The sequence below is a fragment of the Podarcis tiliguerta genome (genome assembly GCF_965153285.1).
Source record: "Podarcis tiliguerta genome assembly, chromosome: 9".
Lineage (NCBI taxonomy): Eukaryota > Metazoa > Chordata > Lepidosauria > Squamata > Lacertidae > Podarcis > Podarcis tiliguerta.
In genome coordinates, this window is record NC_139542.1 from 69,852,414 (window position 1) to 69,876,057 (window position 23,644).

Genomic DNA, 23,644 nt, shown 5'->3' on the forward strand with positions numbered 1-23,644 from the left:
CGGATCAATACTGCACAGTGCCTCTCCAATTGGGCCAAAGTTGTACTTCCATCCAGCGTGCTGACTTAGTTAGTCAGCCCCTTTCATCGCACAATTCTTTTCCTGCAGCATGTAGTCTGAGTTTGGTTTTGAAACTATGTCTGCAATGTGAATCTCAGTTATAATACATCTGCTTTTGCTATTGTTTCTGTCCGCATTGCAGGCAGTTTACTATGAGATCGGTTTTATAGTCTCGGCTGCTCTGGGAGTGCTGTTTGTTCTGTTGCTGCCTCTGGTGGGGCTTTGCTTCTGCATGTGTCGTTGCTGTGAGAACTGTGGTGGGGAAATGCACCAAAGACAGAAGAAAAATGCAGACTGTCAGAGGGGCTGCTTTGCTACAGTACTTTTCGTTGCCGCTTTAATCATCAGGCAAGTATAGCCAAGCTGCTCACAGTGTGAATTTTGCTTTGCCATATAAGCAAGGTGGGTTAAGTCTGGTTTATTATTTATGGAGTTTTTATTGGGCTGGGAATAATGTGCGCAAGTTTAAGGGAGATAGAAGTCACTAATTAAAAGAGAGCCACTCTGTTTGATGCCCACTATACTGAAAGATCTGGAGCCAAGCTACAGGATCAGCAGGCCCATTGGATGTGTTTAGTTGTTAGAATGTACCACTTTGTACTAATGATAGTTGAGGATATAAAATATTGTTACAAAAGCCACCCCCCACTCTCTGCCAGATTCCAGGGGGTTCCAGGCACTCACCCAGGGTCTGCGTTCCTTTGGAGAATTGAGACATGACAGAGACTGTCATGCTTTAAGAAATATGGTTTATTCACCTATTTACACCTTCAGTCTGCATGGAGGGAATTCAGATCTTACAGCATGGCCATTTCAAATGGAGCTTGTCTCCCACAGCAGTGAAGCCCTGGAGTCCAAGCCATCTTGGAGTCCCAGCCAGCCTTCAGCCAGCCTGCCCAAGATGGATCCCATTCTTTCTTCTCCCCAGAACACGTTACTGGAAGGCTCCCTTTTCCTGTCATCTCACACCCAGTTACCCCGGCCCCATCAGTCTCCCCTAAAGGATTCCTCTCAGATGGCCCATCAACACCTTTTGTCATGTTAACAGATTTGCTCTTCAGGAGGCCAGCCAGGCTGGTTTGCATAAGTCAGCACTGAGATTCCTTGTCTGACAGAGCTCTGGAGCTTGTACTTTCATCCATATCCCAATTAATCAAAACCCCACAGTTTATTAATTTCCAGGGTTTAGTGGGGTCCCCCTCAAATCTATCTTTTAATACATTCCCACTCTGCAATAACAATACCATTACCAAGGAAAAGGTTCTAGGATAGCTAATGTTGTTTCTGTAGGATTTGAATGTGAGGAGACGGTAATTCAGTCAGTCCCCCAGGTGACGCCTACAGTGGTACAATACAGAAGAGAATAACATCATGTGAGACTGCTGACCATACAGCTTCTCTCTATGATTATTGTTCTGGAACCGAGCGCGCAAGGCTTTTGCCATTTTTTTTAAATAAGAACTGCCTGTGCTAGCTTTTTCACTGCAAAATCAATGTATCATACCTGCATCAATTTTAATTTTGTATGTCATAGCTTTCTTGAACAAAAAGCTGCTTCCGTTTTCATTCTGAATGTATCCGTTTTGTTGCTGAGAATGGGCAATGCAAAACTTGATCCTGCTTTTTCCTTATGAGCTAGAAGCGCTCAGAACCCCTGGCCCCTTCACGACTAGACTGTACTCTCTAACATAACAAAACGTGTTTCCCAGTGTGGGCAACACAGCCTAACTTACCAATATATAGCACTTTATGGTTGATGAAGCTGACTCAGGATTCCAGAATTAAACCCTGGTTTGAACTTTCAGTCACCTTGAGTCATGTGGGCGGAAAGTAGATTGTGGCCCACAGGTGACCCACAGGCCATATTATGTTGGTTAACCTAGCATCCTGTTCAGTGCTGGACTTACCATGATGAACCAAACTGTTAACCAGTTTTTGGGTAATGGTCTTAACTCATTTCTGAGCCAGTCCAATAGGAACCAAGGATAGCCTGACTCTAAAGGAAATGAGCAGCTCTGCTCATTTTGTCTCTTAACACAATTGATTCCCATTAACCTCTGTGGGCTACCTCTGTCCAGGGCTGCAGTCGGGAACATTCTTAAAATGTCCTCTGTTCTTGTCCTTTCGTTCACCAGAGTTTTGGAAACAGATATCAAGGGTTATGCACGTAAATGCACACAATCCTCAACATTTTGTCTAATTGTAGCTCTTTGTTTTCACCTAAAAGAAGCAAGTGGTTTCCATTATCTTGTATGGAAGAGAATAAAGGGTACATTTGTGGTTGCAAGGACCCATGGAAGGGGGTCTTTCCAATTGTAGCCCCATAGTCTGCTGTCTTTGAGTGAGTAAACACACATGTAGGAGCCTTTGGCTTCTGGTGGAAGAGAGACAGAACCCTTGAACATTAAGCAGGCTTATCTAAAATCTTTTGTTCCCCTTCCACGAGGGCAATTGTTGCCAGAAAAGAGGCTTCTGGGAATGTCTTTCCTTCTGAGTCCTGCCCTTGTGTTGATTGTGGGAATGTTCAGGATGTCAGGAGAGGATATGTTATTTATTAATATCCTTCCTAACTTGCACTAGCAAGTTCCTTTATGGAGCAGAGTTACATTCCCCTTCTTACATGCCCAGCAGATAGCTGGTTGCAGGCTCGTGTGAGCCTCTCACTATTACACAGTTCAATCTGTCTCAGATTGAATTGTACGTTCCTGGTAAATTCCCTTGAATCCCTCTTAAAAGAATAAAGACACCACAATCTTATTCCAAGTCAGTAAAAGAAGTTTACTGACATCAGTTCATAGTTGGATTCCTGAAGGCAGACTTAGTTACAAATATGTACATGTGGATCTACCTCATATGGGGGAATAATGCCAGTGCTTCTGCTAGCTGAGAGCTAGCAGAGCAGTCCTAGCTAAAAGCTGGTCAAACGAAGAAAGAAGTAAAAAAAAAGAGGGAAGTGTGCTGCATGACCTTTTGTAACCTGGACAGGTAAAGTCACGCCCACTTTCTATCACATGCAAAAGGAAGGATGCTCCAGCCAGGAGGAACAGGACGTTTTGACTGGCTGGACCAAACATGTCTTCTCTAGCATTACAAGGAATGTTGTACTTGACTTCTGCCTTATGAGGAACGGCTAAGGGAGCTGGGCATGTTTAGCCTGGAGAAGAGGAGGTTAAGGGGTGATATGATAGCCATGTTCAAATATATAAAAGGATGTCACATAGAGGAGGGAGGAAGGTTGTTTTCTGCTGCTCCAGAGAAGCGGACATGGAGCAATGGATCCAAACTACAAGAAAGAAGATTCCACCTAAACATTAGGAAGAACTTCCTGACAGTAAGAGCTGTTCGGCAGTGGAATTTGCTGCCAAGGAGTGTGGTGGAGTCTCCTTCTTTGGAGGTCTTTCAGCAGAGGCTTGACAACCATATGTCAGGAGTGCTCTGATGGTGTTTCCTGCTTGGCAGGGGGTTGGACTCGATGGCCCTTGTGGTCTATTCCAACTCTATGATTCTATGATTCTCATGGATCACATCCCACACCGATTTGGGGCAGAGGCAGGATTTCTGTCTCTCTCCACCCCCCACCCCCAGTAATTGGCACTTGGGTCGCCATACCAAAGTATGTGCACCCACCACCTCTTTGCTGAACATGTACTGTATATGGAAACATTTTTATATATTTAATGAAATCTTGCGCTTGTGCATGGGCCAGTTGGCTTCTCAGAGTGTGATTGAGTAGCACACTCTCCTCATTTCTGGGAAAGCAAGGTCTCTAGTCATCGCTTTCTTAAGGAATGTTAAGCAAAAGTTTGCTTTTCATATCACCAAACATGAAGGAGAAGTCTGTTTAATAGTCTTCATAAATGTGATCTGTGGGGTGACTGGTTTTCCTCGTTTTTGTAAAGTGTTTTTCCCACTCGGTTGGAGAGGCTCAAAATGAGAAATTATCAAAGTTTTGCAAACAGAAAACCTTCATGGTGCATTGAGCTACTGACCTTTTTGTAGTGTGAGCACAAAGACCGAAACAATCGCCTCCAAAGAACATAGTTGTTACTGTAATTCTAGCCATGTGAATTGGAAATACACTTTTCATCTGACTGTCCATTGTGAAATGTTTTCCTTTTTAGAGGCAGCCAAGAATAGATAATAACCCCCAGTACAGACTGTGCAGGCAGCGAAACTGGAAAGCATTGCTTACCCTTATAGGTGTCCAGTTCTGTGCCCAAGTCTCTGCCTTCTGCCAAATCATCTTGAGATAGTGGCATCCGCAGAGCACAGCCCCATATAAGAGTCTTTGCTGAATCTTACCAAAGTCTATCTATTGCGCCCACAAGTGGGATAGGAGGCTACATGAAACACTGTGGGGCAGGTCTAAGTAGCTGATGCCACGCAAGCCAATTGGACGGCTTAAAAAAAACCCGGGGCCAATCCGTGGGCTTTAGTTCATAGCAAGTTGTACCCTGTTAGATTCAAGTACGTATGAGAAGCTACGAAATCATGTCAAGGCTTTTTCCAGAGGTGACTTCTTTTTGCAACTCTAGATCAGATCTTCATCCCCATCCTGCCAAGCTATATCAGAGAGAGGGATAAGCTGTTCATTTTCTTGTAACCCTTGACCTATGGACACAATTTCTCCACTCACCTGAAGATGGGAGGAATCGTCGTGATTAAAAATAAATGGGTTGAGTTGGCCTAAGGGTACAGCCTTCTCTGCTAATGAGGGCTTACAAAGGAATTATTAAGCTTAATTGTTAAGTCCATATTTTAAGTCCCTATGTCTTTAAAAAAAAAGCTTACTTATTCCGGATAGCAAATAATCAAACATTTTCCTCTAATTTTGTTGCTGTTTATGTATAGTTCTCAAGCTTTCCATTTGAGCGAATGCTTTAGTGTGTGCCCAGATTGTGACAAAATGCATCATGGAAAACAATTTTGCAAAATCTGGTTGAATATATCTGGATATGTGCAAGTTGAGCCCATGTTTTGACAGATCCCTTGAGAAGTGGCAGTTCATGTTGACTTAGCACAATGAGAGTTGTTACGAGAATCATGGCAACTTCCCAGTTGTCTTAACATCCTCTTTTAGTTTGCTAGTCTTTAGCCTATGCATTCTTGGGAACTGGAAATATAGACATATGTCTGACAAGTTGAAGTTAAAACTATTCTGGTTAAATAATTGGCACAAATGTCCAGTTAACTCTGTCCCAGCTACTTCTCTGACCCACATAATGGTTAACAATCGATTGTGTCTTGGAAGTTTGAATGTGCATTTTTATCTTCTTCATTAGATATTGTTCTTTTTGTAGATGTTAATAGTTTTACTCTGATTTGAAACTAGAACTATAAAGTAAAATCTTTGCTTTCCCTTCCCTTTTACACATAGTATTGGTGTTCTTTTTGCTTATGCTGCTAACCAGCACCTCACAAGTCAAGTCAGAGGAGCAAGGAAGCTGGTGAACAGTAATTTCAAAGACCTGAAGATTTTCCTGAATGAGACACCTGGGGTAAAGTGATACTTTCTTCGTTATAGCAATTAAGAAAGAAAGTGGGCACAGCAGGAATGCACATAGCAAAATTGCAGATTTCAGACATTTTATCAAACAGTGGCTTGTGCTCACGGTATGGTAGAACCCAAGCCATCATGAGTCGGTTTGCAAGTAATACCAAGCCAAACAATTCCTTAGTGTGAATGTGCAAATGTATGGGCTCCCAGAAATGAACATGTCTATTTTTCTTCTCCTCCTGGTTCTGCTGCTAGTGCTCTTTTGTGAGCCAACTCATGGTTTGGCTTAGTGTTCTGTCTGAACCTGGGTGCACAGTTTGTCTCGCACCAGGCAAGCTGTAAGCTCCCTATCCAAAAAGAAACCTTATTTTTGTTCCTTATCCAAGAACAAACCTTATTTTTGACAGAGGGCCTTCTTGGTAGTGGCGCCCACCCTGTGGAACAACCTCCCTTCAGATGTCAAGGAAATAAGCAGCTATCCTATCTTTAAAAGACATCTGAAGGCAGCCCTGTTCAGGGAAGTTTTTAATATTTAATGCTGTACTGTTTTTAACACTTGATTGGGAGCCACCCAGAGTGGCTGGGGAAACTCAGCCAGATGGGCAGGGTATGAATAAATTACTATTATTATTATTATTATTATTATTATTATTATTATTATTTACTACTCGCAAAAGGGCCTGGGGGAATGTGTGGGTTGACTCCACCCTCCTGATGCTGCTGCACACACTGACAGCACCCCCAAGCCAACACGTGATTGGCTGAGTCAGAAATGTGTACCACTTCGTTCCAACATAAGGATGGGAGCCTGACCAGTCCTTCACAGAATGAAGGTCACCCTCCTTCAGACAGAGCTTCGGACCATTTCTGGTGTCCACAGCATCATCAAAGGGGTTGAGTTCACCTTGCACATTCCAGAGGAATCTTTGCCAGCAAACACCAGATGCAGAAAAAAGATCAAGCTTTTATTTACCTTTCTAAAAGATTGTATATGCCCATGGCAACTGGAAAACCAATACAGCTTGTTTTGGTGTGGTTGGACATAGCTGTCAACCGTCCCTTATTTGGCGGAAAAGTCCCTTATCCCAGCGCTCTGTCCCGCTTCTGTCCCTGATTGATGATGTCCCTTACATTTCCCGGGTTTCAAAGGAAGCAGCTCCTCTCCCTCCCTGCCTGCCGGCCAGGGAGGAGGGAGGCTCCAACTGTGTTGCTTGGCTGCGTTGCTCACTCAATAAGGAGTCTAAGAATGACTGGGGGTGGAGCTTGCATGCCTTGTGCCAATCAAATCGGCCGCGTTGCCTAGGGACTCGCCTTTGCTCAGCGCTTCCCAGCGGAGAGGTGACGGTGGTTTTCCTTGCTGCATCCCCTTTGCTGGGTTGCTGTGCTGTGGGAACCACCGCTTGAGGCTTCTTTGGCTGCTGGCTGGGCTTTCTGCCTTTGGCTCGGAGGGGCTCAGATGTTGAACATACCTGTGTCCCAAAAATCCCTTATTTTGGCTGCTGATCCCTTATTTTTGAAGCTGCTAGCCCCTTATTTTCAAATCTGTAAGTTGACAGCTATGATGTTGGATAGAACTATATAGTTACCATATTTTTCACTCTATAACACGCACCCGACCATAACACGCACATAGTTTTTAGAGGAGGAAAACAAGAAAAAAAAATATTCTAAATAAAACAGTGGATGTATGATTTTTGTGGTTCATGTTGTGGCCACAGACATGTGATCTGACGGTGAGTTTGGGGTAGCCCAATGCAAAAATCCTGAGGATCCATGTGGATCCATGCTTTGTAACCACATTTTTGCGCCACGGCAGGCCCAGGCAACAGTGGGTGTGTGATTTTTTTGGTGCAAGCTGTAGCCATGGACATGCTATGTGATCTGATGGTGAATTTGGGGTGACCCAGTGCAAAAAGCCTGAGGATCCATGTGGATCTGTGCTTTGTAACCACGTTTTAGGTGGGGAGGGAAGGAAAAGCACTCAAGGGACAAGGAGCACACGTGGGGTGTGTGGAGAAGGATGCTGCTAATAATGCAGGCAAGGGGTTTAAGGGGAGAAGGAACACGGGTGGGGTGGGTGGAGAAGGATGCTGCTAATAATGCAGGCGAGGGGTATAAGAGGAGAAGGCTCCTCTCCTCTCCCGCTTTGCTCCTTTGAAGCAAGCAGGCTCTGCTTCTCTCCCACCTCCCTGGCTTAGCGAGCTGAAAAACTTTGCTGCTATTTAGCAAGCTGAGTGGGGAGGAGAGAGGGACAGAGAGCCTGCTTGCTTTAAAGGAGCCAACCGGACAGGAGCCTCTTACACTCGTGTAAGCGGCTCCTCTCCTCTCCCGCTTTGCTCCTTCAAAGCAAGCAGGCTCCCTGTCCCTCTCTCCTCCCCACTCAGCGGCTCTTCTCCCACTTTGCTGTTTCAAAGCGAGCCACGGAGGAGGGAAGGAAGGGGAACCATGGATCCTCTGCTCACGACTGCAGCAGACCCCCCCCCCCGCCATCCGTAGGCATTCCCTCCCTAACACGCACAGACATTTCCCCTTACTTTCTAGGAGGAAAAAAGTGAGTGTTATGGTGCAAAAAATACGGTAATTGAAGCTTACTGCATAAAGCAGTTATTCGTGTTTTAGGTTGCAGAATGCATTTCGAAGATCGGACTGGTTGTTGTAGGGGACAACATTTTTATAGAAGCCAAACGTATAGTTGTGCTTGATTTCTTGCCACCTCTTCAGGTGTTCATTCAACAGGCCACTCAACAGAATAATCAAGGCTGTCTAATTAGTACATACATTAGAGAACACCTTGTCCCAAAATGGAATAAACTGTAGGAAGGAGCTTGCTGCTGACATGTATTGGGGTGTTCTTCTATATGTATAAAAAGTAACATTTAAAATATTTATTATTTTATCTTGCAGCAAATTGACTATTTGGTGAGTCAGTATGACACTACCAAGAAGAAAGCACTTTCTGACCTTAATAGTAAGTATAATCAACAGCATTTCATTGGAGTACTTAAAACTTTCCTTAGGGAAACCACAGTTCTCTCAATCTCAGCTCCCCGGCATGAAATTTGGAAACCTTACAGCTGAAATACATCATATAAATTCTAAATACAAGTTATAATAACCAAGAAAATACTGAAGTATTAAATAGCGGGTTTATGTGTTAACAGTTGTTACCAAGATCTGAAACAAACTTGTGGTTGTAAGTGGATTATGTTAAAACACCAAGGAAAATTATTTGGGTAATATCCAGCTAAGTTACCTGGAGTAAACCCATTGAAAACCCATTGGACGTAAAGTTACTTGAGTCCATTGATTCCCGTCAGTCTATTCCGCCTATGACTAACATTGAATATCACCCTTTATAATGAAACAACATTAGCATTGCTTTGCTCCAGTCGTGCTCAGTTTCAGCTAGAAAAGTAAATTCTTATCTGCTTTTTAAAGAAGGGATTCTCTGTGTGTTCCTTAGAGAATTCTCTAGCACAGCATGAAAGTCATACCTGAGCTCTTGGAATGGAGCGTATGCATGGATATTTTTCATGCGAGATAACAAGCAGAAGAGAACCACTAGCTGCTGTAATTTTTATCGTTTATTAGAATTTAGAATGCAAACCCTTGCCATTTTATATAAGCATCTTCAAGGTGACTTGCAAGCATTAAAAAAACCTATTAAAATAAACAACAATAAAACCGTTGGGATAAAAGCAGCAAAAACTGCTAGAAACTAGTAAAGAGTTTTTTTAAACCATTAAAAGCACAGGGAAATCGGGTTAACTCTGACTGATGCCAGGTAAACATCTTTAGGGAAGGAGTTTGGGTTATATACCATGGACAAGAGCCTCATAGTTTGCATCCACAGTGCAGGATAAAACAGTGGTTCTCCAGATAAAGGCATTCTTCCCTAAAGTGGAACATGCAGTTGCCGGAGGAGAAATGAGATCTCCCCCAAATTTCAAGGTGGCAAAGACTTCAGGACAGGGAGGAGGCATCTGTCTTTATTCCTTTTGATCTTCATGATCTCAGACCTAAAAATAGGGTGACCATGAGCAACTGAACTGCCATGCTTCAATAAACATGAGGTCTGTTCGTACAGTTTCCCTTTAAAGACATAACTTTTGGACATAACACTAAAAGGAAAATTTGCCTTTGCAACCTACTGTTGCTTGAAAGTCCTAATGATGGGAGTACTGGCAGTTGGCGTATTCTAGGTGGGTCATTTTAGCTTAGGAAGTCTCTTCAGAAAGAGGAAGAAGAAATACTTTTCAATGATTTCTATCTCAAAAAGCATGAGGACGATACTTGTGGTTTAGTCGTGTCCGACTCTTTGTGACCCCCATGGACCAGAGCCCACCAGGCACTCCTGTCTTCCACTGCCTCCCGCAGTTTGGTCAAACTCATGCTGGTAGCTTCGAGAACACTGCCCAACCATCTCGTCCTCTGTCGTCCCCTTCTCCTTGTGCCCTCCATCTTTCCCAACATCAGAGTATTTTCCAGGGAGTCTTCTCTTCACATGAGGTGGCCAAAGCATTGGAGCCTCAGCTTCAGGATCTGTCCTTCCAGTGAGCACTCAGGGCTGATTTCCTTCAGAATGGAGAGGTTTGATCTTCTTGCAGTCCATGAGACTCTCAAGAGTCTTCCTCAGCACCATAATTCAAAAGCATCCATTCTTCGGCGATCAGCCTTCTTTGTGGTCCAGCTCTCACTTAGACGATACTAAGGCAGCCAATACCCAACTGTCCTTCAGCTGCAAATTGTGTCATGGTTGCAAATAGCACTGCAACTTTTAAATCCAGTGCAATCAAATGACAGCGCTCTTCCTGCTTCCAGTTTTCATTCTTGAATTTTTATGGGGGGGGGGGGGATATAAAAGATACCAGCTCTATGCAGTGTAAAATGTGCTAGTCCAGTCCACTAGCATTTAATCATTGCATGCCATGTTGGTGAAGCCTGTGGTGATCACACAGGGTCCCCGGATGTTTCACCGTCTATTGATCCCTGTGCCACCACTTTATTTCTCGCTGCCACCACCCAGGCCCTACCTGGGACAATACTGAGTCCAGTCAGGGTTAAATTGAAACATAAACTTCTGTTTATTTATTGCAGTTTAACAAGTGTGTGGTTTCATAAACAGTATCAGTCAGTTACATTCATGGGGTGCCTATCCAGACCTATAACTTCCGCTACCTGCTCTCACTCACTAAACCACCTCTCAGATATTTTCTCGTCTTCCTAGCTCCTAACTGTTCCTGACTCAGCTTATTTCGCTACACTAACTCAACCTACCCACAGACTCTATCCCAGTTCACTGCCACTCCAACCAACTCCCAACAAACTCTTCCACGAACTCCCCCCAGAGCTGGTTTTATAGTCCCTCTGACTCCACCCCCCTGGGTCCTGATTGGGTAACCTGTTTAACTATTTCACCTCCAGCACTCTCATGTTAACGTCACAATGTCCAACTGTATCAAGCAGCCATTTAGATCGGATTATTTCTTCCTGTGTCCCTTTCTAACAGATGTTGGGCCATTGCTTGGCAGAAGAGTCCAAGAGCAGCTGGCAAAGGAGGTGCGCCCTGCGCTCGATGGAGCCCTAACCATGGCAGGAGGTAAAGAGAATACTGTCATTGCCAATCCCCTTGTCCACTTCATAAGTTCTGATGGGAGCTTCTGTAATACGGCCGGGATCAACTCATTTTATGCTCCCAAGTTGGTTGAATGCCAGCCCCGCCATGCAGCTTGGACTGCACGCACTTCGAAATATTTCTTTATGTGTTCGTAATGTAGTCCTTTGGATTAAAAATACACAAGACCGTCATTTATTTATTTTAATAAATTAAACTTTTAGGAGTGTGCAGCTGCTTAACCTTGCCTCAGCTTTCCCCCGAATGGGATTCTGGAGGTGTGACTGTCACATCATGGGTTAAACCAGGGGTAGGCAATCTAAGGCCCGGGGGCCAGATCCGGCCCAATCGCCTTCTCAATCCGGCCCATGGATGGTCCGGGAATCAGCGTGTTTTTACATGAGTAGAATGTGTCCTTTTATTTAAAATGCATCTCTGGGTTATTTGTGGGGCATAGGAATTTGCTCATTTCCCCCCAAAAAATATAGTCTGGCCCACCACATGGTCTGAGGGATAGTGGACCGGCCCATGGCTGAAAAAGGTTGCTAAACCCTGGGTTAAACCCAGTGCTTTTTTTTCCCTTAAAAAAATCTTTAGGGGTACAGTGGTACCTCTGGTTAAGAACTTAATTTGTTCCAGAGGTCCGTTCTTAACCTGAAACTGTTCTTAACCTGAGATGCCACTTTAACTAATGGGGCCTCCCGCCGTGCCACCACCACACGATTTCTGTTCTTATCCTGAAGTAAAGTTCTTAACCCGAGGTACTACTTCTGGGTTAGCGGAGTCTGTAACCTGAAGCGTTTGGTTTGTAACCTGAAGCGTTTGTAACCCGAAGCGTTTGTAACCCGAGGTACCACTGTACTCATTTTGACTCAAGAAAACCACCATTTTATAGTTCAAATCTGGAAAAGTAAATACAGAAAATGGACAAAAGTACAGAGATTCACAAAATGTTTAAGGGCATGCTTACCCCTGCGTCCCCCAGGAAAAACACACACTGGGTTAACCGTTCTGAAACCTCTGGGTTTAGGGTGGTATATAAATTCAAATAACAATAATGGCAGTTTTGGGGTAGGTGGAGAAAAAGTTAGGGCTGGGCAATATCTGGTTTTCAACATTGCAATTTATCACCAGCTAAGCGTTGCCATATATTGATACATCACAATGTCTGAAATAAGGATGGAGCTGTGAAGAGGCTGACTGGCTTCATGGTTTTTCCCACATCATCATTTTTGCATAGCGCGCACACACACACACACCATGACTCGCAATATATTGCCAGGTAAAAAATTATGAAACCAATATCACAATACAGACTTCAAAACGGTTGTGGACAATACACTTTCAAGGTGTTTGGAAGCTTATGTTCCCAGACCTGGTTCTGCTGCCAAAAACATAGTTTCAGATATGGTGTGTAATAATAAGAATAAGAATAAGAATAAGAATAAGAATTTATTTATACCCCACCCATCTGGCTGGGTTTCCCCAGCACCTCTGGGTGGCTTCTAACAAAATATTAAAAATACATTAAAACACCAGACATTAAAAACTTCCCTAAACAGGGCTGCCTCCAGATGTCTTCTAAACATCAGATAGTTGTTTTTTCCTTTGACATCTGGTGGGAGGGTGTTCCACTGAGCGGGTGCCACTACCGAGAAAGCCCTGTGCCTGGTTCCCTGTAACTTCGCTTCTCGCAGTGAGGGAAATGCCAGAAGGCCCTCGGTGCTGAACCTCAGTGTCCGGGTAGAACGATGGGGGGTGGAGACGCTCCTTCGGGTATAGTGGACCGAGGCTGTAATTAGACTCTATTCTGTATGAAGGTAATGTCCTGGTACAAGATACCTTAAATGGTTTTGTGTCAATGGAGAGGCATCTCTTTCTCTCTATGATTATTATTATTTTGCTGTGTGTTGGCAACTGTGTTTGCATACCTCACCAAAACCTTTTCTCATCCTCCGCTCTTTGCTTTATTTCTCTGTTTGTCTTGAAGTCAAAGTGGAAAGGGCCATTAAAGGTAAAATATCACAAATGACTCGTGTTAAATGTCTTCCTTGCTTAATCCCCCTTGTGCAGTTTGTTTCGTTGTCATCTTTCTTTTTTTGTTCAACCCTTTATTGTTTTGGCTCCATAGGACGGATCCCAAAAGCAAAGGCTAACCAGTTATCAGCTGCAAACTATAGCTAATATACTCTGGGAAATAACTCTGATCTGGAGTAAGCAGGCTGTGGATTGAAGCTATAGGACTTGTAGTCTGTGGGTAATAACTTGTACACCAGAGCTTTCCAAACTGTGTGTCGCGACACGTTAGTGTGTCAGATGCAGTGTGAACGTGTGTTGTGTGAAGGCTCCTTGCACTCCTCACAGGGCTGGAAAGAGGCTAGTTTAACCTCTGATTTGCTGGTAAAACTGCATTACTGTGTCACAAAATGATGCATGCCATTAACGTGAAAAGTTTGGAAAGTTATGTTGTATAGTGTCAGTTCAGCATAGCAGATACAGTCGTACCTTGGTTTTAGAACAGCTTAGTTCTCGAACGTTTTGGCTCCCAAACGCCGCAAACCCAGAAGCGTTCCAGTTTGCGAACTATTTTTGAAAGCCAAACATCCGACGGAGCTTCCGTGGCTTCCGATTGGCTGCAGGAGCTTCCCGCAGCCAATCAGAAGCCACGCTTTGGCTTCCGAATGTTTTGGAAGTCTAATGGACTTCCAAAATGGAATCCGTTCAGCTTCCAGGGTACGACTGTGTATGGATAATGGGAGTAATGACAAGCTAGCTAGAGTTCATAGGCAAGTGTGCTGGTTGTGTTTCTTTTGCAATGGGCAAGTTGGGTTTTGGCTGGCAATAAATTGGATGAACAGGAATGGGAGGAAAAACATTTTTAGGGTAACAAAAAATGGGGGGATGTTGTTTCCCTTCTTCGTGTTTTTCCCGGTGCAGACAATAGTCAACACTTAATAATGGTTGATGGCAATCATGGCTTCTTGCTGCTTTAACCCTGATTAATATTGTGAAATGTCCAGTGAAACCATTTCTTTTTGAATGAATCGCAGAGGGCATGCAAAGGAAGTGAGACTTGCCTGTCACTTTGCAGCCAGAGAGGCTAGAATGCTGGTTAACACAACCACAGTTTATAAACACACTTCAAACCATTGTTTCATGTGATCAGTTGTTAATTGTGGATTAGATATTAGATATGGATATAAAAGGGTTGTTCATGTTTCTGATTCCAATAAACGTAGCTTGTAATAATATGTTTATTTCAGTGGAAGTAGATATTGCAGCTTGTTTGGCATCTAGAGGCTGCTGAACTTGTTCCACTGCCCTTGAAAAGAGCTTGCTTGGCCCCACTTAGCAAGCAACCAAGCAGCAGAAAACTGCAGGGAAAGTTTACTTGCCAGCAGATAAATTCAGGAGCAGGTCTTGAGGTTCCAGTCCACCATCCCTTACTTGCTTTGTAAATGGCCGTCCCGGAGAAACTGGTGCTAACTGGGGCTCTAGTGATAGAACATGATTAGAGGACTTTGGTAACAAATGTGGCTTGCGGATTTCAAGCTCTCCTTCCAGAACTGTGTTGTTCTCTTAATTGTAGTATTGGTACCTTGATCTGGCAGTAGTCTTTTCTGTGTAGCTAGATGATGCACAAAACTGGTGTCTAAGCCATATGGTAGGGTTGCCATATCCTGGAGAGCAAAAAAGAGGACAGCCTGAGTCAGGGAAAGAGATGTGCAGGCGCGCGAAGCCGCTGCATCTGCGTGCCTCTTTCCCCAGCTCGGGCTGGCAGCAGCTGTAGCATGCAGACAAGCCCCAGCCCAAGCTGCCCAAGCCTGAGCCAACCCCCCCAAATTTAAAAAAAAAAACCCTGTACATTTCCTTTAAAATGTAAAAATCCACATGGATGGGAATGTTGGCCCCCCAAAAAAGAGGACATGTCCAGGTTTGCCCGGACGTATGGCCACCCTACCATATGGCTAAAGTTCTTGGGTGTTTTTTTGTTTTGTTTTGTTTTGAATTCAATCATCCCAGCTATTCGAGAAACAAAGGAGGCTCTGGAGAACGTGAGCGTGTCTGTGGAGGTTTTGCAGGAGGGCACTGAGAAGCTGCATGCCAACCTGACAGATGTTAAAGAGCACCTGATCAACACACTCGGGGATTCGGCTTGCACAGCTGCCCAGGCAGCATCCACCTGCAACGTCATCAGGAATTCCTTAGATCAGCTAAACATCAATGCCAACTTCAGCAAGGTAAGGGAGATATTCCATTAGCATTCCACCAGTTCTTCTCCGCGGCCTAATTCTCAATCAGAAGCCAGCCTTTTTTCTGGCCATTGGATGAATGAATGAATTTGCAGGTCACCCTTCGTCTGAAGTTCTCGGCATCAAAAAAATACAAAATAAAAAAACAAAATGCTTAGTAAAAAATTGGAGCAACAACAAAACAATCGCACCTCCCAGAAACACATTTAAAAGGCCATAGAATGTCAGTCAGCCAAAGGCCAGGCTATGGAGAAACATTTTCACCTGGTGCCTAAAGATGTATAATGGAGGCATCGAGCAAGAGAGAGACTTCCACAAATGGGGAGCCACTGCAGAAATGGCCCTCTGGATCTCTAAAGGGGGGGGCACATGAATAAGGGCTTCTGATGATGATTACAGAGTCCAGGTCAGTTCCCTCAGTCTATTCAGACTGAAGGTAGGGCCTCATGTGACCAAGCACCTTTCCAGACAAAAATGCTCATTGCGATGTGGAAAGCAGGGGCTGATGAGTAGGGGAGGTTCTCGTCTAACCTTCTCTCTGGTGTGCAAGTTTTTCCTTGACCAGAGAATGTTTTTTATGTGCAGGGAAACTCACGTGAGCCCCTATTTGCAGTCTGATGTGGTACACCCCAGACATGGGTTTACCATGTCAGTGAGACCTAGGCCAGCATAAAAAAAGGTAAAGGTAAAGGACCTCTGACAGTTAAGTCCAGTCGTGAACGACTCTGGGGTTGTGGCGCTCTTCTCACTTTACTGGCTGAGGGAGCCAGCGTTTGTCCGCAGACAGTTTTTCCGGGTCATGTGGCCAAGCATGACTGAGCCGCTTCTGGCAAACCAGAGAAGCACATGGAAATGCCGTTTACCTTCCCACCGGAGTGGTACCTATTTATCTACTTGCACTTTGATGTGCTTTCGAACTGCTAGGTTGGCAGGCACAGCACCTCCTTAAAAACACTCCACCCTTTAGAAACCTCTTCCATATTGATTTGCCTGCTGAAGAGCCTTTCTTCCCGGATAGCTCAGTCAGTACAGCACGAGTATCTTGATCTCAGGGTCAGGGGTTTGAGCCCCATGTTGGGCAGAAGATTCCTGCAAAAGATTCCTCACGATCCCTTTCAACTCTACAATTCTGTGGTTCCATGTTGCAGCAGACTTGGGATCATATTTTAGAATATATTCTCAGCACATGCAGGGCAGCTGACAAGTACACAACATGCCCAGTGCTTTTCAAGGGCTGGATATTGTAGGGGAAGTTTGGTTGTTGTTGTTTGCCATTATTTAACCATTTTTTGTGGGAGAGGGAAGCCCACAGGATGATATTGGGAATTACAGTGAAGCTGAACAAATGATGCAAAGAACAAAGGAAGACTTGACTTTTTTTAAAAAAAAATGATGAACAGACTAAAACTAACTTTAACATCTCTTTTCTTCCTTTCAGTTGCCGGGAGTGAATGCTCAACTTGCCAAAGTCAATGAAGTCCTTAAAACAGACCTCTCTAGTCTGGTTCAAAAGGTATGTTACTTGAAGGTATAAATCCATTTCCTCTAATTACAGGGTAACACCTGGTGCTCAAGAAGCTGTCGAATTTTGCACCTTAAGAAAATGTGTCAGCAAATAGATGCTCGAGTATCTTTGTGTACCAAGGAACATAAGACAAGGGGAGGTGCACAGCCTTTGTGCCAATGTTACACTTTCCTAAAGTAAAATTGGAGGCATGCCTTATTTATTAAATTTCTATCCCACCTGTTGATTCAGAAGGACTCCTGTGGCAGCTTACAAAAAAAATAAAATAAAACTACATTGGGGCTGTTTTACCTGCTCTGGTACTTACATTGAGGGGGGAAAGTATTTGATCCCCTGCTTAATTTGCCCATTTGCCCTCTGATGAAGAAATGACCATAATTTTAATGGTAGGTTTATTGTAGCTGTGAGAGACTGTGAGGTCCCCTTGCTCAAGACAGCACATGTACAGGCTCGTCTGCAGTTTGCCAATGCACATCTGAATGACCCAGAGGAGAACTGGGTGAAAGCGTTGTGGTCAGATGAGACCAAAATCAAGCTCTTTGGCATCAACTCAACTCGCCGTGTTTGGAGTAGGAGGAATGCTGCTTACAACCCCAAGAACACCATCCCCACCGTCAAACATGGAGGGGGACATATTAATCTTTGGGGGTGTTTTTCTGCTAAGGGGACAGGACACCTTCACCACATCGAAGGGACGATGGATGGGACCATGTATCGTCAAATCTTGGGTGAGCACCTCCTTCCCTCAGCCAGGGCATTGAAAATGGGTCGAGGATGGGTATTCCAGCATGACAATGACCCAAAACACAGGGCCAAGGCAACAAAGGAGTGGCTCAAGAAGAAGCACATTAAGATCCTGGAGTGGCCTAGCCAGTCTCCAGACCTTAATCCCATCGAAAATCTGTGGAGGGAGCTGAAGGTTCGAGTAGCTACACATCAGCCTCGAAATCTTACTGACTTGGAGAGGATCTGCAAAGAGGAGTGGGACAAAATACCTCCTGAGATGTGTGCAAACCTGGTGGCCACCTACAAGAAACATCTGGCCTCTGTAACTGCCAAGAAGGGTTTTGCCACCAAGTACTAAGTCATCTTTTGCAAAGGGATCAAGTACTTATTTCACTCATTATAATGCACATCAATCTCTGACTTTCGTCTTCTGGATTTCTGGGGTTTTTCCTGTTGTTATTCTGTCTCTCACAGCTACAATAAACCTACCATTAAAATTATGGACTGGTCATTTCTTCGTCAGAGGGCAAACAGGCAAATTTAGCAGGGGATCAATTCCCCGCCCGCCCCCCTTACTGTAGCATCAGACCTGGAGCCAGATGCATTTAAATCTCCCACCCGCAGACAAGGGATGTGAATGGCAGGGCAGACACAATTGTGGGTGCCTTTCTGTTGATGTTTAGAGTGTCAGTGCAATTGCTAGGCCTCTAAGTTGTCTCTGAAATCCCCCCATGGGTTGCAACAAGGCATGCCAGCTTGACATACATTTCCATAATCCACATAAGCAAAAATATGCATTCCATATAATACACAGGCAGTTCAGGGCAATGAAGCTCATAGATTCTTCAAAGAAGCATTATCCCAGTTCACATGCTGGTGGTAGCTGATCATGTGGTGGGGAAGAGTGAGCATCTTTACACACCTCCAAGAATGTGTAAGCCAAGTATTCTATAATGATGTCTACTCATGTGATACCACCCACCCCACTGTGAAAACGTGCTGGGAGAGCAAGCATGCACATGTCATTTGTGTGTTTAGGCATCTGTGTGAGAACTGAGGCCTCCACATTGTTTGAAGTGTCTGAAAGGAGAGAGAGGAGGATGGAGGATGGATGGCGGCTAACAGATTGAGGTGTAATCCTGACAAGACAGAAGTACTGTTCTTGGGGAAAAGGTGGCGGGCTGGTGTGGAGGACTCCCTGGTCCTGAATGAGGTAACTGTGCCCCTGAAGGACCAGGTCGCAGCCTGGGAGTCATTTTGGACTCACAGCTGTCCATGGAGGCACAGGTCAATTCTGTGTCCAGGGCAGCTGTTTATCAGCTCCATCTGGTACGCAGGCTGAGACCCCACCTGCCCACGGACTGTCTCGCCAGAGTGGTACATGCTCTGGTTATCTCTCGCTTGGAGTACTGCCATGTGTTCCTTTGAAGGTGACCCGGAAACTACAACTAATCCAGAATGTGGCAGCTAGACTGGTGACTGGGAGCGGCCGCCGAGACCATATAACACCGGTCTTGAAAGACCTACACTGGCTCCCAGTACGTTTCTGAGCACAATTCAAAGTGTTGGTGCTGACCTTTAAAGCCCTAAACGGCCTTGGTCCAGTATACCTGAAGGAGCGTCTCCACCCCCATCGTTCTGCCCGGACGCTGAGATCCAATGCCGAAGGCCTTCTGGCAGTTCCCTCACTGCGAGAAGGCAAGTTACAGGGAACCAGGCAGAGGGCCTTTTCGGTAGTGGCACCCGCCCTGTGGAACGCCCTCCCACCAGATGTCAAAGAGAAAAATAACTACCAAACTTTTAGAAGACATCTAAAGGCAGCCCTGTTTAGGGAAGCTTTTAATGTTTAATAGGTTATTGTATTTTAGTGTTTTGTTGGAAGCCGCCCAGAGTGGCTGGGGAAACCCAGCCAGATGGATGGGGTATAAATAATAAATTATTATTATTATTAGAGAGGTGCTCTCTCTAGCACCATGGAAAGGCTGTCACTGGTAGCATGAACCAGACGTATAGTGAGTGTGCATCAGCACTATGGAAGCTTGTGGTACAGTCTGATAGAATAAGCCCAGCTTCCAGGTTAGCCCAGCTTCCTTTGCAAAAAGCTAACTTTAAAATGTGGTGAACTTTTTGGATGTGGCCCTTTTAAAGGTAGAAATAAGCATACTGATATTTTGTTGTCAAGACACTGTTGGACATCTCAGTTTTTTATTCCAGGGTTATGCAGCGTTTAATGATACACCTGATTTGGTGCTCAATCAGACAAGGAACATTTTATCAGGTAAGGAGGATGAGATCATTAGTTCTCCAACTGGATTGGTTAAAATTATTGGTGTGAGCTATCATTTTAGTATCATCTATTTTTTTGTTAGGGAAGTTCTTATCTAAATCAGAACTATTAAAGAAAAGCCATTAAAATATAGGTTGATTTTCTCCATTTGGGCAATGCTTAATCATAAAATTGACTACTTTTTTTATTGAAGAAGGGTATTTCCTTGATTGTGGTGGGTTGAGGGAAATCTTCACTGCATCAAGGCTCTGGCAAAGGCTTCATTCCAGGGAAAGAAGAAGGAAGAGGTGGATGGGTGGTTGGTGGAGGAGTCAGTAATCCAACCATGACTTCTTAGTAGGTGACCCAGGAGCAGTGGAATGCCATGACCTGAAACACTCTCCCAGCTAGGAGAGAAAATCATAGCCTAATCTACTCACAAGTGAGGCTCTGTTGATAAGATGAAGGGAAGGGGCACCAGATTTGGCTTAAGAGGGCTGACTGTGTCCATACAATGTAGGGAGAAATCAAGGAGCTCTTTGGGTGAAGGCAATTGTGGAGGATGCCAAGTACCAGAAGGAACATGAGTAATGTGGGAGCGGAGAGAGGGAAGGTTGGAAGAAGAGTATAAGGATCTTACTGTGGTGTGGCAGTGGTGAGCTACACTCCCCCCATCTTTGTACACTGACATAAGACCAAAAAACCACAATGGCTTAGCACTGGTATTCAGTCTTAGTGTAAGGTAAAGGTAAAGGGACCCCTGACCATTAGGTCCAGTCGTGACTGACTCTGGGGTTGTGGCGCTCATCTCGCTTTATTGGCCGAGGGAGCCGGCGTACAGCTTCCGGGTCATGTGGCCAGCATGACTAAGCCGCTTCTGGCGAACCAGAGCAGTGCATGGAAACGCCGTTTACCTTCCCGCCGGAGCGGTACCTATTTATCTACTTGCACTTTGATGTACTTTCGAACTGCTAGGTTGGCAGGAGCAGGGACCAAGCAACGGGAGCTCACCCTGTTGCGGGGATTCGAACCGCCGACCTTCTGATCGGCAAGTCCTAGGCTCTGTGGTTTAACTCACAGTGCCACCCGTGTCCCTTCAGTCTGAGTGTAGGATCCCTCAAATCTACATTTTCAGTGGCCATTCTGGTCTCTAGATAGTGATTCAGGTGCCAGAGGTCAACCTTCATAATAATAATAAAAAAGCATAAGCTAGCCATAAATGTAGATGGGAGGAGAAAGTGGACATTCTTAACATGGAAGTGCTCAAATTGTTGGGAGTGGAATATGGGCAGACGTAGCCCATCTTGAGGAGGTTCCTTGCCTCAATTCTTCTTGCACCCCATGCCGTCTAGCGGCTGCTGCCTCTCCTCCAAGGAAGAACCCCAGCCCTCACTTTGGAGAAGATGGGAAGGCTGCAACCCCAGAATTTCACAGGAGGAAAATGGCACTGTGTGCAAAATGGGTAGCCTGCTGGGGACATGCCAATCTTTGTTGGAGCCTCTCTGGCACCTGCTATTCTGTTTCCCTTCCCCAAGGCATAGGGACTACTTTATTGCTTTGCTCTGGAGAGGAGAGACTGCCACACCAGCAAAAGAGGGCTGGCATTAGCACTCTCTGAGAGTTGAACTGTTGGCAAATGTTTTTAGGACACAAATGCAAGACTGTTTGTCCATTTCTAGCAAGAGGGGGCTCATGGCTTAGGAACATGGGCGCCATAGGCATAACACTGTTTACAAGTAGGCACATTTAGAAATGATACACACGTCACAAATAAAACCTGAAGAAATGTAGACTATCTCTTAATAATTGCAGGTTTCTTCCTTTTGAGTTAAGCTCTGCACTAACCCATAAATGTTCCAGAACTAAGCCCCCAAGCACTATTAAAATAGCTAACATTGCTAGCGTTTTCCAGATGGGCATGGGTTGGTGTATCCAGAGTGAGAAAATATTTATTAACCTCTCTCAATTTTTATTCTTGCATTGTGGACCTGTCCTACCAATATAACCAGCCGTACCTTGTAAGTTTGCAAAAAGCAATTCACAGTATGTATATATGCATATGGCATACTGTGCAACTCATCAAGAAATGCCAAGCTTTTTTCCCCAAAATGTCATGTTCCTCCTTAATTTTTCAACCTGGGGGACTTTCAAAGCAAGATCATTATTTCTCAGTTACTATTAATATGCATTAAGCTTTAATAATCTTCATGCTCCTGTACCTGAGGAGTAAAAGCAAAGGGCAGAATTATAACAAAACTAAGCTTGTGAAGCACCATTGTTTTCATTCTTCCCATTGAAATTATTGGGACTCGAAACTGTTCAGCACTGGGTGAAGACAGACATGACATGTATAGAGTGGTGGAAACAACGGTGGAAGTAGAAAGACCTACATTGGCTCCCAGTACGTTTCCAAGCACAATTCAAAGTGTTGGTGCTGACCTTTAAAGCCCTAAATGGCCTCAGTTTAAGAGCATCTCCACCCCCATCGTTCAGCCCAGACACTGAGGTCCAGCACCGAGGACGTTCTGGCTGTTCCCTCACTGCGAGAAGTGAGGTTTCATGGAACCAGGCAAGGGCCTTCTCAGTAGTGGTGCCCGCCCTGTGGAACGCCCTCCCACCAGATGTCAAGGAAATAAACAACTATCTGACGTTTAGAAGACAGCTAGAGGCAGCCCTCTTTAGGGAACTTTTTAATGTCTGATGTTTTAATGTTTTTTTAATCTTTTGTTGGAAGCCGCCCAGAGTGGCTGGGGAAACCCAGCCAGATGGGCGGGGTATAAATAATAAATTCTTTTTATTATTATTGACTCCTTGCGAACCCAGACACACACACCCGCCCTCAGGAGCCAGGCCTCCCGGTGAAAGGAAAAGACACGACAACATATATCTGGGATTAAAATGGCCACAACTTTATTGAATTCAGGTGTAGGAACGCCCTGCAAGAGGTATTGGGCAAGTATCCCTCTCAGCCTTCTGCTGGGTGTCTGAGGCATGGCAGGGTCAGTTAGCAGTTGATGGGACCAACGCAAAACACAAGTTTATGCAGCTGGTCCCTCCCAAATCGCTGAAAGTAGCTCTGTGGCCCAGTGGCGTAGCGTGGGTTGTCAGCACCCGGGGCAAGGCAAGTAATTTGCGCCCCCTAACCCGTGGATTTGCGCCCCCTAACCCGTGGATTTGCGCCCCCTAACCCGTGGATTTGCGCCCCCTAACCCTAACCCCCAGATGTTGCGCCCGGTGCGGCCGGCCCCCCCGCACCCCCCACGCTACGCCACTGCTGTGGCCCCTCTGCCGTGCGCTTGTGGACAGAGAATACCCTCATGATCCATCTAACGGGTTGCCCTGTTATCGCTGCCACAGGACACGGGTGAGTCACCATTTCACCCCTTCTTCAGATGTTTGACTAAAGGATTCCGCCCAAGGTCTAAACCGCCAAAGTTCTGACAATTGCTATGGGGAAGGCAAAACCTGCAGAGCAGGGGAAAATCCTCCCCAGCTCTGAAGACAGCAACCATCGTACGACCATAGCAACGCCCGAGTGCCTGGAAAGCAAAGGTTAGCCTGCAAGAAAACAAGATTAGAGGGTGGGCTGGGTGGCTGACGCTCTGGGGATGACTGTGTAGCTGAGAGCAGCGCCAGCCCCTTTTTGTACTCCTGGAGCAGAGTGAATGTGCTCTGATTGGCCCGTCCCACCAAGGCCGCCATG

General features: G+C 45.0%; 1 protein-coding gene across 4 annotated transcripts in view; it reads left to right on the forward strand.

Annotated features, from left to right (window-relative positions):
• Window positions 1-23,644, forward strand: part of PROM1 (prominin 1) — a 108,527-nt gene that overhangs the window by 54,989 nt on the left and 29,894 nt on the right. For all 4 annotated transcript variants that reach the window (XM_083398879.1, XM_083398877.1, XM_083398878.1 and 1 more), the window contains 7 exons: window positions 203-408; window positions 5,438-5,558; window positions 8,462-8,525; window positions 11,067-11,156; window positions 15,195-15,412; window positions 16,863-16,937; window positions 19,890-19,953. In XM_083398879.1, coding sequence (XP_083255005.1) covers window positions 203-408; window positions 5,438-5,558; window positions 8,462-8,525; window positions 11,067-11,156; window positions 15,195-15,412; window positions 16,863-16,937; window positions 19,890-19,953 — 838 coding nt within the window. The remainder of the gene's footprint in view (window positions 1-202; window positions 409-5,437; window positions 5,559-8,461; window positions 8,526-11,066; window positions 11,157-15,194; window positions 15,413-16,862; window positions 16,938-19,889; window positions 19,954-23,644) is intronic.